The sequence below is a fragment of the Girardinichthys multiradiatus genome, chromosome 23 (genome assembly GCF_021462225.1).
Source record: "Girardinichthys multiradiatus isolate DD_20200921_A chromosome 23, DD_fGirMul_XY1, whole genome shotgun sequence".
NCBI lineage: Eukaryota > Metazoa > Chordata > Actinopteri > Cyprinodontiformes > Goodeidae > Girardinichthys > Girardinichthys multiradiatus.
In genome coordinates, this window is record NC_061815.1 from 38,810,892 (window position 1) to 38,826,175 (window position 15,284).

Sequence of the window (15,284 nt, forward strand, 5' to 3'; positions counted from 1 at the left end):
ATATTTCAGTTTCCATGCAAAGCACCAAATATATTTTTGGTTCAAGCAGAACAAACATAAATTTAATTGCAACTGGATATAAATCGGTTTTATAGTGATTACGCTGCAAACATTAAGAGAATCGTCCTATTATTGTCATAACAAAAAATAGAGACATTGCGTGCTTTTCCTATTTTCATATTGCATGTGATACATTAGCCTGTTAATATTATCTAATTATTAAGCAGAAATATACATTTTGTACGCATTGTAAAACCACATGGCAGACATTTTTATTTTTACCTTTATTATAATGATACCACAAAGAATATGTAAAATAAAATACAGCTAGCTAGCAACATATTTAGTCATGTTCTTGATCAATATACTAACTGCGTTAAGGTAGTAGAGGTCTCAGAAATATGTGTATCATCAAGGGTATGTTTGTTAAGATTAACTGTTTAAAGCCTCAGAAAGTCTTCAGACACGTAATTAAAAATTAAAATATACATGTTGTAGGCTACACATGTCACACTTAAAGATATTTTATAAAGATATTAATAACTTGTTTAAAAATTTAAATGGGTCAAATATACAAAGCCAAACATTCAACAAAACAGGTTCTTTTGGCAACTGGAAACCATTGAAAAAGAGATAGAGGTCTGAAAAATCCTCCTATTAAAAACGATAATTTGACATTATAGAAAAAGTCTGATGTCCAAATTAAGTCAATAAACTGTTATGTTTAAGCAGACACATCTAGATTTATGGCTTCAAATGTGCCATAAATAATCCATAATCGAAAGACTCAAAGATTTCTGTCAAGTAATCCATTAGTCTACCAGTGATAAAGGTCGGACACGGTTAAACTCCAAATATATGCTGTCAGCAAAGAATGTTTGGGTTCATTCAGTGACCTCTGAGCTCTTTCAAAAGCAGGTGAACTATTATGACTTACTCGAAAGCGAAGAAGAGCGAGCAGGTCCCGACGATGAGGAACAGGGTCAGGTAGAAGATCCCTTTCTGTCGGGCCATCATCACCCTTCCATCGCAGCAGAAGGTGTTCTTGCCGGGGAGCTTCTCCCATTTTCGCACCTTTCGCGTTATCATCACCGCCGACATGGTGGCTCCTTTTTCCAATATCTTCACTTGATTAAACTGGAACAAACCGATAGGGCCAGTGATGTTCGGTCAAAAACAGGCAGATTGCTCGGGTATTAAAGACTTCCGCTGCATTTTCCTTTAGGATTGTCGCGGTCACATCATTATTGCTTCCTACTCTGACTGCAGCGTGTTTTCATTCCCACAGCGACGCTCCCCCTTCTCCTCAGGCAGGTCTTTAATCCCTCCACGGTCCGCTCAGAGCTGTAGATGATTAGAAATCCATCCGAACGACTGTGACAGATGTTTCCCACTATAGGCAAACAAAATCCACCCGTGGCTGTGGTAGAGTGAACCTTGAGGGCTTGACGTTCATATCATCTCGATAAAGAAAAATGATAAAGGAGCGCGCAGGCGAGCTGCTGCAGCAGGAACAGCCCCACTGCAGTCACAAACCCCGGACTGAAACCATGCTGCAGCCCAGACGGACAACCTCATCAACCAGATCACAGGAAAAATGGAGGAATTATCGGCTTTGTGGGACAGAAATGCGTTGCGCTGTGTGATGAGCTCCTCTTTTTTTTTTTCCTGTAGGATGAGCTCTTGGTTTCAGTCAATGGCAGCAGGAAACACGCCTAGATTGAAATGTCTAATCTTAAAGGGACAGCACAGGTGGAACAGGGGAACAAAGAAACAGATTCAGCTCCCCTTTCTAAACATTAACACGCAAAATGACTGAGAAGTTATTTATTATCGCATTTTATACGTTTGAATTCAAGCAAGTAAAAGATTGATTTTAATCAACATTTCAGAGAAGAAATTATGTAAAATTAACAACTGAAAAACACTTAAATCAATTAAATTCCAAAACATTTCAAAATATACTTTAATAAAGTTTTTTATTCTAATATATTAGATTATTTTATTCATATTAATTACTCAAATTAATCAGTTATTTTATATTGACCGAGATTTCACACTTAAGAAGTATTTGTCAGTTTGTACTTGGATTATATCAGTTAAATGGAAGTACAAATTCAGCACAATCAAAAGTTCATGAACAGGAAAATTTAGATTTACAAAATTATTTTTCCTTTATAGCCCTACAATTAAATACTACAGATTAATAGTTGGTATTTTATACATTTTCTAAGTAGTGCAATATCTGCCTGTTCTATTTCCTGTTATTGTTCTTTGCCGTTGACCTCAACCTGCCAGTAGGACTAGAGATTCAATTCAATTTAATTCAATTCAGTTTATTTATATAGCGCCAATTCACAACACATGTCGTCTCAAGGCACTTCACAAAAGTCAGGTACATACATTCCAATTAATCCTAACCATTGAACAGTGCAGTCGGATTCAGTTATTTATTCAAATTGGATAAAAAGTTTTTCTGTCTAAGGAAACCCAGCAGATTGCATCCAGTCAGTGATTTGCAGCATTCACTCCTCCTGGATGAGCACGTAGATGAAAATTAGCTATAATGTTACGTATTTAAATGCCAATGTTCATTAATATGTATTTTCCCATTTTTAAAAATAAACTGAACTGAATAAGAAAACCGTTTCATTATTAGTTATTTATTTCCGGGGTGGGCTGGGGTGTGGGGGTGAAGAGACAGATGGTGTGAAGAGAGGGGATTAAAAAGACAAAAAAAAAACTTGTATTAACCATATATACATATTAAGTCCATCTGTGTTTATTTTGGTGTTGATAAAAGTCCACTTGCTCTTTGTTGTTGTCTGCTGAGAAGTACTTTCTTATTTTTAGTGTCTGTTTTTAACAAACAAATACTTAAAGAAATACAAGCATTCATATACAAACATAAATACTGTTCACTGCTCCATTGTCCACAGTCAGAGAAGTCACATCAGGCGCTGCAGAGAAGTAGTGGCGCCCAAAATAGACCCTTAACCCCCAACCCAGCAGTTTGTAAGTTGCAAGTTTGATAGATGCAGAGGACTTAGCAAGAAAATAGTGACCCACAACAACCTTTGATGAAGCAATCACCAACGCACAGAGGGAAATAGGTCCACATTTGATGGGGAGCTTTAGATGATCCAGAAGAGGGGGCAGCCCCAGACCCAACCTGACAGAAAAACAGGCACACACACGGTCACAATTAGAAGTTCCCACCCTTATGCCTACACATACAAACACTCACACCCAATAACCCAATGTATAGGCACACAAGAATGTTCGCCATACACTCTTTTGCACTCCCCTACACACTCTATACTCCCAGGTCCAGGTACCAATACAACCGAGGGCTAACCAGCCCCAGTATCCAGGAGGAGGTCCCCTCCATTCCAGACTGGAGACAGACAGCCTGCCCAAGCCACCACTCCAGACTAGCTGGCACCACCCAAAACCAAACGAGCCTGGTCAAGAACCCAACCCCCTGCCCCACCCCATCCAGAGACAGGGCCACCAACATAAAAAATTTAATTAATAATAAAAAAAGGAGGGGTCCACCCAGTCGAAAGGGCAGTCCCAACCCCCAATGAACTCCAATCACAACCATCCCACTTCCATGAACCCCAACATGGTCACCCCCACAGGGTCACCCCCAACCAGGACACAGAAATCAACTCATGCCCCCCCAGCACAAATGCCATGAATCCCCTCCCCACAAGATGAAGACACACCCACAGACACACACAGTGCGAGCCCCGCATCCCGCCCTCCCGACCACACAGCCGCTGCAACAGCCAGGCAACGAAGCATCCTATGGGAAGAAACTTGTGCCATCAGAAACTGAATTTGAATTTCTCTGACTGAATCTGTATTTGTGTAATATGAAATTAAATGCATTGGTTTGAAATGAATTTCACTTAATTGAAACTGAATGTAATGGTTTGAAACTGAATTTGTTGATTTGAAACTGAATCCATTGATTTGAAACTGAATTTAATGGTTTGAAACTGAATTAATTTGCATTGAAAATGTATTTCGTTGTTTTGAAAATTCAGTTGGCCTACTTTTATTTTCAGTTCTAAAATTCAATTTCAGTTCTAAAATTCAGTTTTTTGTGTCACACATCCGGGTCCTTGGGGATAGCCTTAGATTAATCAAACACAGATTCATCGATTTACGTTTCACATCAGGTTAAACTTCCTTTACGGCATGTTGAGCTGGAGCAGTGCAGCATACATGAGCTTGGCGGATGTCCATCACCAAGTCAAATGAGTATCTATAAGAAATCATGTAAACAAATGATGGTCGAACAGCAACACTTATGCTACCTGTAGCTATTAGCTAAACATGCCAGATCAGCATGGTGTGGCCGGTGTTATGTCGGTCTGCGTTTCCGCTGCCTTTACCTCAGCGTAATTTATGTTGCCTAGCAACAGTGATAGCGTGAAGCACAGAGCTGTGAAGCCGAACAAATGGAGCCCTAATGGCTTATTTTCTTGTTTTATAATCTTGTTCATTATTCAGCCATTTAAATTGTTAAAGTTTTGTGTTCATATATAAAAAAATATATAAAAATCTATTTGTAAAAATGTTACAATTTAAACACTAACATATTAACTTTAGGAACAACGTTTAAATCAGTTTATTTGTAGAGCATAAAAATAAAAGAACCAAACATCAACATTATATTCGTTCGTCGTTCGTTCGTTCGTTCGTCGTCTTCCGCTTATCCAGGACCGGGTCGCGGGGGCAGCAGACTCAGCAGACCTCCCTCTCTCCAGACACCTCCTCCAGTTCCTCCAGGGGGAGCCCAAGGCGTTCCCAGGCCAGCCGAGAGACATAGTCCCTCCAGCGTGTCCTGGGCCGTCCCCTGGGCCTCCTCCCGGTGGGACGTGCCTGGAACACTTCCCGAGGAAGGCGTCCAGGAGGCATCCGGTATAGATGCCCGAGCCACCTCAACTGGCTCCTCTCGATGTGAACATTATATTTCATCTGACTTAATTATATCTGTGTTTAACTTCCATCCATTGGGGAAACCCAGCAGGAGCCTGAAAACAACGTGCCGGAAGTCAGCTGTTCTCTCGGGGTTCATAGCCCCTCAACCCCCCGGTCAGCTGTGTGCTGGCGAGGCGAGCCGGCTGTGAGCCCGGTGTCAGGGCAGCAGAAGCAGACGTCTACGAACATGTCGGCGCACGTGTGGAATTAAGCGAAATCTTGATAAACCGAGCAGATATTTCAGGTTTACACAGCTACATTCTAGTTTAAAAACAAGTTCATTTTTGTTTCACAGAGAGCGCAATATATCCAACTTTATTCACAGCTTTTCCCTCTCCTCCAGGCTTTGCTACTTCCGTTAGCGCAATCTACTGTGACCCGCAATGAATCATGGGATAGGGTGGCCCACGAAGGATACACCGGACCCATCTTTCATATCTGGGGAAAAGAAGGACGCATTTGTCGGCCCTATTTGGAGGAGCCTGCGAAGCTGTAGACGTCATTGCCTCAGAATGACGTAATCGACCAACAAATGCGTCCTTCAAAGAATGCAGCCCCTCAATTTGGACACAGCAATAGTGAATGACATCCGTGAATCGGTGAATCTGTGTTTGATTAATCTGTGGCTTCAAGGACCCGGATGTGTGACACAAAAAACTGAATTTTAGAACTGAAAGTAAAAGTAGTGAAACTGAATTTTCTATTCAACAAAATACATTTTCAGAGCAAATGAATTCAGTTTCAAACCATTACATTCAGTTTCAATTAAGTGAAATTCGTTTCAAACCAATGCATTTAATTTCAAATTACACAAACACAGAATCAGTTTGAGAAATTCAAATTCAGTTTCTGATGGCACAAGTTTCTTCCCTTAGCATCCCCGGTCACTGCACGCAAGCGCAATAGAGCAGACACCGACAAACCCCGTACCCACACCAGACCCCCGACACCAAAGGTAGGATTTGTTTTTAAACCAAAGCCTTTCAGTTCTTGCTTCATTTTCTATTGACTAAAGCTGCTATAGCGAGCCTAACCTTAGTTTTAAATATGTTAAACAACACCTTGTCGCCATCTAGCATTAGCCAGAAATTGTCTATCTTGCCAATTATATACCCTTTTTTTATATTTTTCTTATATCTTATCCTGAGTTTTGTACTGTAACTTAAAACAACGCTTCAAATAAAGAAATATAATTTTATTACTAGAAAGCTTAATGTCCGTTCTTTATAGCAGTCCGACTTGAAACAAAACCGTATTCAATGGCAGCTACCCCATTGGTTGCATGTAGCTTTTAACAAAATAATAACTTTAAATAATAAATGCAAGCGGTGTATTTTCTTGCTCACAAATGGATGGCGTACCTTGTCTTCGTGTGTCTCGTTGTCAGACACAGCAGTTCAGGTAAGGATCTGTTTACAGCGTCATCTCTTAGCTAAATAAGCTAACAGTTAGCAGAAATGATCTGATGAGCCGAGCCTGGAGGCGAAATGTCAGAAGTTGACTGCGTGTTTTAAATTTTATTATATAGGGGATATCTCCAGTCCAGAGGGATGTTGGACCAGCGTTTTAACTTGGTTAAACATCCAGACGGGACAGTCCTTCTTCCCATTTTATCATCCTGCCTCTCACAGCTGGATCTGCTGTCTCTCAGCAACACTTTAGCTTCAGATGTTTGTGACTTAACCTGGAGTCAGGTAACCACCAAGGGTTTCACACATTTTATTATCTGGATAGATGTTGATTGTATGTTTAGTATTAAGGCCGATCGGTTGGAATGCAGTTAATTGCAAAGTTTTAAAAAGGTTAAATTATTTTTTTCAAAAATATCTTATGAGTTGCAGATTTTTTTAGCTCTACTACAAAATTATCTTCAAACATAATTTCATTGGTCTTATGATTACAAACATAACAGATATAACATGGATAGGACACGTTAACAAGGACAGTGGAGCAGATTTCTCTGTCTCACTGATTGAATAAGAGGAGCTGAATTGGTGCTTTTAGGGAGATGCTTAAAACCATTCTTCCTTTGTCATGCCTTGTAAGCCAGTATTTTTGGCAGATCTAAAGGCCATTACCCTAGCCTCCCATTATAACACATCTGCCTCTGTGCTTTATTATAGGATGATACATTTTGTGCCACTATTTTGATACAGAGACCGCCTTATAAAGCTGGTAATAGATGTCATTTCCTTTGTCAGCCAGGCATTATCACATTTAAAACTCCACACTTCATTGTAAAGACGAGATATTCACTTTTATCCTCTGCCATGCTTCTACAAACTGGGTGTCATCCTAATTAGACTCCCAACTCTGTGCTTCACTATAAAGACTTTTCCTTTGCCATCCATCTACAAATTAGGAGTCACTTTCTCATCCACTATGTCAGTAGATACAGAGGAATGTATAGTGCTGGTAATAGCTTATCATTTTCTTTATTAGTCATGCATCATGATACTTCCAACTATGGGCTTCACTTTAAAACTTTACATTCACCTTTATTCTCTACCCTTCTTCTAGAGATTAACAGACCCCCTATCAGCCACTACTTTGGTAAATACAGAGACATTTATTGTGCCAATAATATATCCCCTGTCAGTCATGTAGCCAGGCATCATTACATTTCACCTTCATGCTTCACTATAAAGACTGTCCCATGTTTACCTCTTGGGAAATCTTGTTTGTTTGTATCAAAAGGGGTCCAGAAGCAAGCATATTTGTGCTAGTAATGTTGCGCTCAAATCAGCCACTTAATAAACCATCCACAACTTCGAAGAAGTGATCCTTTATTTCTCTAAAGTAAGCTTTAGGAGGAGCCAAGAAAATCCAACACGTACCAGGATAGAGACGTAACTCCTGTTCTCAAAGAGCATCTGTAGTGATGCATGATACCTTTTCCAGCACAATAGTGTACCATGTATAAAGTAAAAGCGATGTCTAAGAAGGCCCATTGATTAAAAACAAAGGAATTTTTACACCGAGGCCAGAAAAGTCACCAGATTTTAATCATATTGAGGGCTTGTGATCAGTCTTAAAAAGTGAGGGTACACCAAAAAGTTATGATAAACTTGAACCATTGATGAAGCAAGAATTGGTACCTATCAGTCCTATCATATTTAGCCCAGAAGCGGAGATCCAGGATGTCAGAGTGGATCGCTGAAGGCTTGTAAAAAAAGTTCCACCCTGTAAATATTGTTTTGTTTGATGATTCTTAATATATTTCTTAACAAATGCCCTCGAAACATTTATCATTAACCCTCATTATACCACAGAAACATCTGGCTGAAAGATCTAACAAAAATGAAGCAGTACATTGAGCGAAAAGCTAAATTTCTGTTGGTCCCAAAATTTTGGCCACAACTGTAACAGTCGCTTTAAGGTTTCCGCCTCCAGCAGTCTCTCTTCTTCTCTCTTTAGTCTCCACTGCAGTCGAAAAAAGAGAAGAGGAGGACAGGTGGAAATAAAATGGAGAGAACCCTTCAGGATCTGTTGGAGTCTTTGGGTGAAAGGTGGATGGTTGAGTTGAGGAGAGATCTTCCTAGGAGTTTCCAGAGGCATGGAGACCTCATCCTGCTGGGTGACAACTGTTTTACCCTGCCACTATGGAAGAAAATAGGTACCACTTTTTCATTTTAGTAGTACAAAATGCAGAAATCATATCAAAAAGACATACGTTTTTTTCTGTCACCGATATAGGTGGTCATTTATGGGTTGCAGTTGCCGAAGTGTTGGGGGCAAAGCGGCTTGCAAAGATGAGTCGAATATCCAAGGATGGATTTAGGTCTCCTGTAGTAACAATGCTGTTAGGTGACAACAGCTGGGTCAAACATGTGGACAATGGCATTAGGTGCATATATATAATAATGTTTGCTTTCCTAATATTTTATTGACATGCCCTTTAATAAATAATCCATCTTTGTTTCAGCTATGAGTTTGATGTAACCAAGTGCATGTTCTCAGCGGGGAACATCACAGAGAAGCTCCGTGTGGCCGGATTTGACTGCAGAGGAGAGACAGTAGTTGACTTATATGCAGGTAATAAAAGCACGTTGTGCATTTCAGCAGAAATGTTGAGGTATAGAAGACAGCATTATGTATTTTCAGTGCAAGTTTTCGGTTTCATATTCAAAGTCTGATCACTAGAAATATCTGCAATGATTCCATTTTGAAATTTAGCATTTACATTTTGCACTTTGGAAGAAGAACTGAAAACCCTGGAAAATTAGTCTGGAATGCTGTGAATTCATTTTATGGGTTCATTTATACCTAGAGCATTTATTTTGACTGATGTGGAAGTACTTCATACCAGACCAAACACATGTATCTAAGCAAAAAGGTCTGTTAATCAAACTTATTTAAATATGTAGACCGCTGTTGATGTGTTCTAGAAGAAGAAAAAAACAGTAGAATAGAAATGAGTTAAACAGGAAGTGTGAGGTAATGATGGGAAGGTTTTGAACAAGGGAAGTGGTCATGGCTGAACATATAATAGATGCCACAACTAAGATCAAGTCAGGTCATGTTCCCACACTCGGAGGATTTAAGTCATCCTTATATTTATGTGTATATATGTACATGTCTACTGAAAGAAAATAATCACATTTTAAGTCAACAACTTTGAAAACACATTTGAAAGTATTTCCGTGACTTAGTTTGGAAGAATTTATTTCTGATAAAGCTTTGAGAAAAGATGTGTTTATAAATTCATATTTGGTGTTTGAGATTTTACAAGCAGTCCATGTCATATGTTGACTTTGCTTTCAGGGTAAATCTCACAATAAAGTGAGCTTCCAGGGAGATATTGCGACTTATTCTGACATTTCAATAAACCATAAAGTTGCTCTACCTGCTAACATCACCCTTCAAAATTATTGGCACCCCTGTTAGAGATGTCTGCAGAGGCCTTTAAATAAATGGTTGTCATGGAGACTTGGAGACCCCAAGATGCTGCAGCAAGCTTTGGAGATCTTTTTATAAACATTACCATCCTCTTCACTCTGTCATGTTTAAAACCTGTGTTTATTATTACTCTGACTGCAGATATGTAGAACTGGAAGATGGGCTTTTCTAAAGTATCAGCATCAACATCTGCCTTACTTTAATGACATGTGCTCTTGTCTTTTCTGTTTTGAAGACTGACAAAGAGAAATGGGTCTGTGTGTCACATTATAGGTTGCAGACCCCCTGCCCTAGGGGGTCTGCAACCTGCTCTAGGGTCCAGAGCCACATGTTTTTATGCAATATATGCATAATATTTCCACAAAGATTGGCACTAATAATATGAGGAATAATTGTTTTTATGAAGTAATTTTTTCATCAATAGGTTGCAAACTAGGTTTTTATTCTGAGGTAACTTTTTTTACATAATGATCTGTACACTTTGTGCTTATTTATTCTATGTTCTCATAGAATATGTGCCTCATGCAAGTTTGACTCTAAATTTAATTGTTCTGCCGTTCTCCTGTGTAATCGTCCCATTTGTTTTTTCTTTTTTCAGGTATTGGATACTTTACCCTCCCCTATCTGGTGCATGCGAAGGCCAGCCATGTTCACTCCTGTGAGTGGAACCCTGACGCTGTCGCTGCTTTACAGAAAAACCTGGAAGTAAACGGGGTGTCAGACCACTGCACCATCCATCAAGGAGACAACCGTCAAGTAATAAATCTTCATTTCTTGTGTTATTTCTTGTACTTTCACATTTGTCTCCAAGGTGCAGAAAACTTTACAACTCAGCTCAGTAACACCCTCTAGTGGTAGAAAATTCCCAATGTGACTAAATAAGTTTGTAAATCTAGAAAAAGTGAATTCAACAAACTTTTTTATGAAATGAGGGAAAAAGTCATACAATAAAATTAAATAGTAATAATTAAATAATGGTTTTAATTACAGGGGGTCAAGTCTAAATAAACGTATTTATTTATTACGATTCTTTTATTTGTAGAATACATTATTTTGAATTTAAATGTTTACATTATTTGATTTAGGGTTACTCAACATTTTATGGCATTCCATTTAGTTAGAACAGATGTTTACAATAACCAGGTTGTAGTTTGGCATCACTTAGTCTACAACGGAAAGGTTGGATGTAAATCTGGCTGGCCTGCTTTATATTTTTGCACAGGGAAACATGGGAAAAAAAAACTGCTTTACTTTACACGAAGTCTTTTTTTGCTTCCCAGGTTCAGCTGTGTAATATCGCCGACCGTGTGAACTTGGGTCTCATCCCGAGCTCTGAGGACGGCTGGCCCGTCGCATGTCGGCTGCTGAAGAGAACGACTGGCGGCGTTTTGCACATTCACCAGAACATCACCTCTTCGTTACAGAACGGTGCTCCTCAAAATGTTTCTGCAAAGAACGCTGACAGAGAGGTGTGGAAGGCCTGGGCCGATGATACTGCAAACCGAATAGCTTCTCTTTTAAGGGACCTCACCGGTGCACCGTGGGTAATAAATATTCAGCACATAGAGCATGTGAAGTCTTATGCGCCTCATGTGCACCATGTTGTCCTGGATCTGGACTGTAGACCTTTCTGAATTAAAATAGAAACATATTGTAAGAAAACAGTTTGAAAATGTTCTTACTCTGGAAGAAATAAACATTTCCAGTGCAAACTCGCTCAGACACAACCGAATTCTGCAAAGTTTAGAACCCTTTCATTTAACCTGGGCAGGTGGACTTAGCACATTCGCTGTCTCAGACTTACTCTTCCAGCTAAAATGAGCTCCTCCCAAGGAAAGCTTCAATCTTATCTGCTGCTCCCCACAAAGCCTTCATACAAAGACACATCATTGTTGGAATATTCACTGACTTTGCCACAAATATCTGATGGCTGGTCTGCCATCTGCAGACTGAGATATGACCAATCCATGTGTTGTTTACAGAAAGTACCCAAGCCTTTCCAAATTCCAATAAAGTTACAAATAAAAGTTCAAATATTTAAGCAGAACTAGAAGTGAAGATCTGTTAAAAACTCAGAATTATTTAGACAATTTGTTTATGTATATTTAAAATAGTTTCCGGTATCACTGACGATTCAAAGACAAGCCCACCAAAAAGAAAGGAGAATCAGCGGTGGTGGTTCCATACTGAGGATTCTCTGCATGCTTTTATTAGAGTGGATATAATGTGAATCACATGGTGTGACCTTCACAATAATCCTATCTGAGTTTGGTTGAGCAGATAAAGGAGGATTTGCTCCAAAAAAGGGATTTTACTTCTCGATGATTAAGGTTTATCTGCTGAAGCACAAAGTCGGGATTGTTTCAAAGGAAGAACGAAGCTTTGTTGGCATCTTTGTTTTTTATTCGTCTGCAGGTGGACAGAAATGTACATATTGTTTCTGGGTCTTAACTGATGCATTTGAGCTGTTGTTTTTCAGGGTGAAATGGTTGTGGAATAGGAAGAATCAGGCGTATTTTATTGTGGATTTTCTCTAATCCAAACAGGGTCAGAATTATACATACACACTGTATTATAAAGCACCACTAATATTTCGTCAAATGTGCCCTATCAAGTTGCACGTTGACCACGCACTTGTTGTACCAATCATAAACCTTCTGCCATAGTTCTTTCCAGGACTCAACCACTCATCTTATTCAGAACGGTCAGCTTCATTTAAATTGGTTGTTGCTTGACTCCAACATGGCTTTAAACCAAAGTTCATACATTTTCCAAAGGGTTCGGGTTACAGCCAGTCCAGAATCTGAGTTTTAGCTTGATTTATGAATTATTTGGGATCTTTGTCCTGTTGGTAGACTCTAGTGTGTCCATGTTTTAACCATCTAGCTGTTTAACTGAGAATATAATCGAAAAAATGTCTTTATTTCAGTAACTCCCTGAGACAAATTATATAGATTTCTTACACAAGACTGAACATTTAAATCATTTTTATCTTAATATAATTTTCCACTTACAGCTACTGAAAACACATTTATGATTAGAATATTGAGGCACTTGAGACAACATGTGTTGTGAATTGGCGCTATATAAATAAACTGAATTTAATTGTATATTACATCAGATCTATAAAAAAAACTTTGAAATGTGGGCCTAATGAAAAGTATGTTTAAAACCTGCTTCAAGGTAGTTTTCAAACTGTAGTTTTAATCTGACAAATCAGGCTCATTGGAAAGCTTATTTCTTATTTATTAAATAACAGTATTTAATAAATACTGTACCAGTACAAATGATAGCAAGAGACCCTTAGTATGATACTTCCACCACCATGCCTCACTGTTGGTATAGTGTTACTTGGTTTGAGCTTCACCTTGACTCCTGCAGACATACTTTTTGTCATTGTGGCCAAAAATCTCAGTCCTTCTCATACAACGACAAGACTTTTTCTCCTGAGCTCCAAATGAGCTTAATCATTTCTGGTAAGAAATAGCAATGAAATTGTGCCAGAAGCTCGTTAGCTGCTAGATAAACCGTTGGGTTTTCCTGCAGCTTCCTACGAGGATTTGTGCAACCATGTCTTGCTTAAAAAAAAAAAGTGAAATGTTTTATATCTATCTTACTCTGGAAGAACAGTTCCAGAAAATGTACATGATATGCATGTCAGTGAGGATTGTTTATAAACCTATGGCCAGAACTGTTATTGGCCGTTAAAGTGAGAAAATGACAAAGTTTTCTACATCTCTAAATGACAAAGCCTTCGACTATGTGTAATCTAGATAAACCTCACAATTACTGTAAAGATATCTTAATTAAAACAGATCATTTCAGTCCCACACAGAACCCAAAGCATGATTAGATGAAATTGGATTAAAACAAATGGTTTTAAAAGAGTTGCTGTAATTTTCTTTGGCCCCAACTGAACGGTTTTAGTTTATTGCATTAAGATTCTGTTATTAAAAAGATTTAACAATGTTCTGATTTTTTTATAATATTGCATATTTTTACAAAACAGTGTATATTTAATAATATTGCTGTTAAACTGCGATTAATAAAGTATTTTTGAATTGAATTGCAAGACTCCTTTCCCTTTGCTTACTTCACATTGAGGCAGCCTTTTTGAGAATGCCCATTTTATTTTAGTTTCTCATTGAATGTTTCCCTCTTCAAAATGTTGACTTTTATTTTCCTCTTAATGCAATGTTCGCCTGCTTTTTTATAACTGCACCAGACTAAAAACAAAGGTGAGCAAAAAAAATTGTAACATGATTACCCAATTATTTTTATATATATATTTAATACGCTTTAAATAATACTTGTGTAAAAATGAATACATTTAGTCAATTGAAGAGACTGCTGAAGTATTTTCAATGACTATTTGTTTGACAGTGGGTTATAGTACTTACAGATTGCTTTTGGGGGGTTTTGTCACACTTAAATGTTTCAGATCAATAAAACCAAAATGTTTTATCAAACAAAATAAGCTCTGACATTTACAGAGCTGTGATTAGCTTAGTTTTTTTTTGTTTTAGACAGATGAATATAATTGCCCAATGACTGCTAGTGAGAGGCAACAACACCCAGCAGGGTGAATGTAGTCTCTGAAGTCCAAACAATGATTTTAGAACCCTGTCCAGACTGATAGATGCTAATGTTTCTCACCTGTTCTTGAATTCCTTTAGTTCAGAGCATGATGTGTTGGCTTTTGAGATGTCTAGGCCTACTTCATGTTGTCAGACAGGATATCCCTTGATTGTACCGGTCTGGCAGTCATTAGGCTTACTTATGCAGGTCAACAATCCAACCACGTTCAAAGACAGTGACCTCCTGATGGCAAGGGAAAAAAGGCCTTTGCCATCAGGAGGTCCTGACAATGTGAATACTTGACAGAAAATGACAGGGAATCCAAATGTTTGTGCAGAGTTTGGCTTTTAAAGGCTGTGGTCTTAAACTTTTGATCAACTGACAAAAGCATGTTTGAGTTTAAAAGCAGTTGTCAGTAAATAAGTCTGCACAAGCCACTGTGTGTGTGTACTCAGGGTATCTTTGTTATTTAAATGACTTTAATGGTCTGAAACGTTTACAAAAGAGCACAATCAGAAGAAATCTGCAGGAGGACGAATACTTTTCCAAATAACTGAACTTATTGCTGGAATGATTTTTTTAAATTATATTGCTTCTGCTGTGACCGTTACAAGCTTTTAGTGTTTTGTGTGATTTGAGGTGAAGGGAGCGCTTACCCGTTCCAACTTTTCTAGCCAAAGGGGATAACAAAAGGAAGTAGGAGAGCTGGGATATGGGAACAAAGCTAATTGGGCCGATTCAGCCTTTCTTTCTGTGGTAACAGAAATGCGACCTGGAAAATGTGGAGAGACGCTCCAACCGGAGTGCAGCAA

The 15,284-nt window shown here is 38.6% G+C and overlaps 2 protein-coding genes and 1 long non-coding RNA gene across 6 annotated transcripts in view; 1 reads left to right on the top strand and 2 right to left on the bottom strand.

The window, feature by feature from the left end:
• zdhhc9 (zinc finger DHHC-type palmitoyltransferase 9) overlaps positions 1-1,769 on the bottom strand; it is a 42,645-nt gene extending 40,876 nt beyond the window's left edge. Inside the window, exon 1 of the mRNA XM_047354010.1 lies at positions 938-1,769. Coding sequence (XP_047209966.1) covers positions 938-1,101 — 164 coding nt within the window. The 5' untranslated portion in view covers positions 1,102-1,769. The remainder of the gene's footprint in view (positions 1-937) is intronic.
• A 3,587-nt stretch (positions 1,770-5,356) lies between these two features.
• Positions 5,357-13,960, top strand: trmt12 (tRNA methyltransferase 12 homolog). Of its 4 annotated transcripts, none has more exons than XM_047353134.1 (8): positions 5,357-5,594; positions 5,871-5,950; positions 6,524-6,689; positions 8,413-8,611; positions 8,713-8,842; positions 8,921-9,030; positions 10,493-10,650; positions 11,175-13,960. In XM_047353134.1, the coding sequence occupies exons 1-8, from the start codon at positions 5,544-5,546 to the stop codon at positions 11,526-11,528; spliced, it is 1,248 nt and encodes a 415-aa protein (XP_047209090.1). In that variant the 5' UTR covers positions 5,357-5,543; the 3' UTR covers positions 11,529-13,960. The 4 variants fall into 4 exon arrangements, with proteins under 4 accessions (XP_047209090.1, XP_047209089.1, XP_047209092.1 ...); XM_047353133.1 differs by having other exon boundaries at positions 5,363-5,594; positions 8,692-8,842; XM_047353136.1 differs by lacking the exon at positions 5,357-5,594 and having other exon boundaries at positions 5,857-5,950; positions 8,692-8,842.
• LOC124860137 lies at positions 11,400-15,266 on the bottom strand. Its single transcript, XR_007036277.1, has 3 exons — positions 15,129-15,266; positions 14,551-14,715; positions 11,400-11,524 (listed from the first exon to the last, which is right to left on the bottom strand). It is a non-coding gene; the product is annotated as an uncharacterized LOC124860137 (long non-coding RNA).
• Positions 15,267-15,284: the final 18 nt, after the last annotated feature.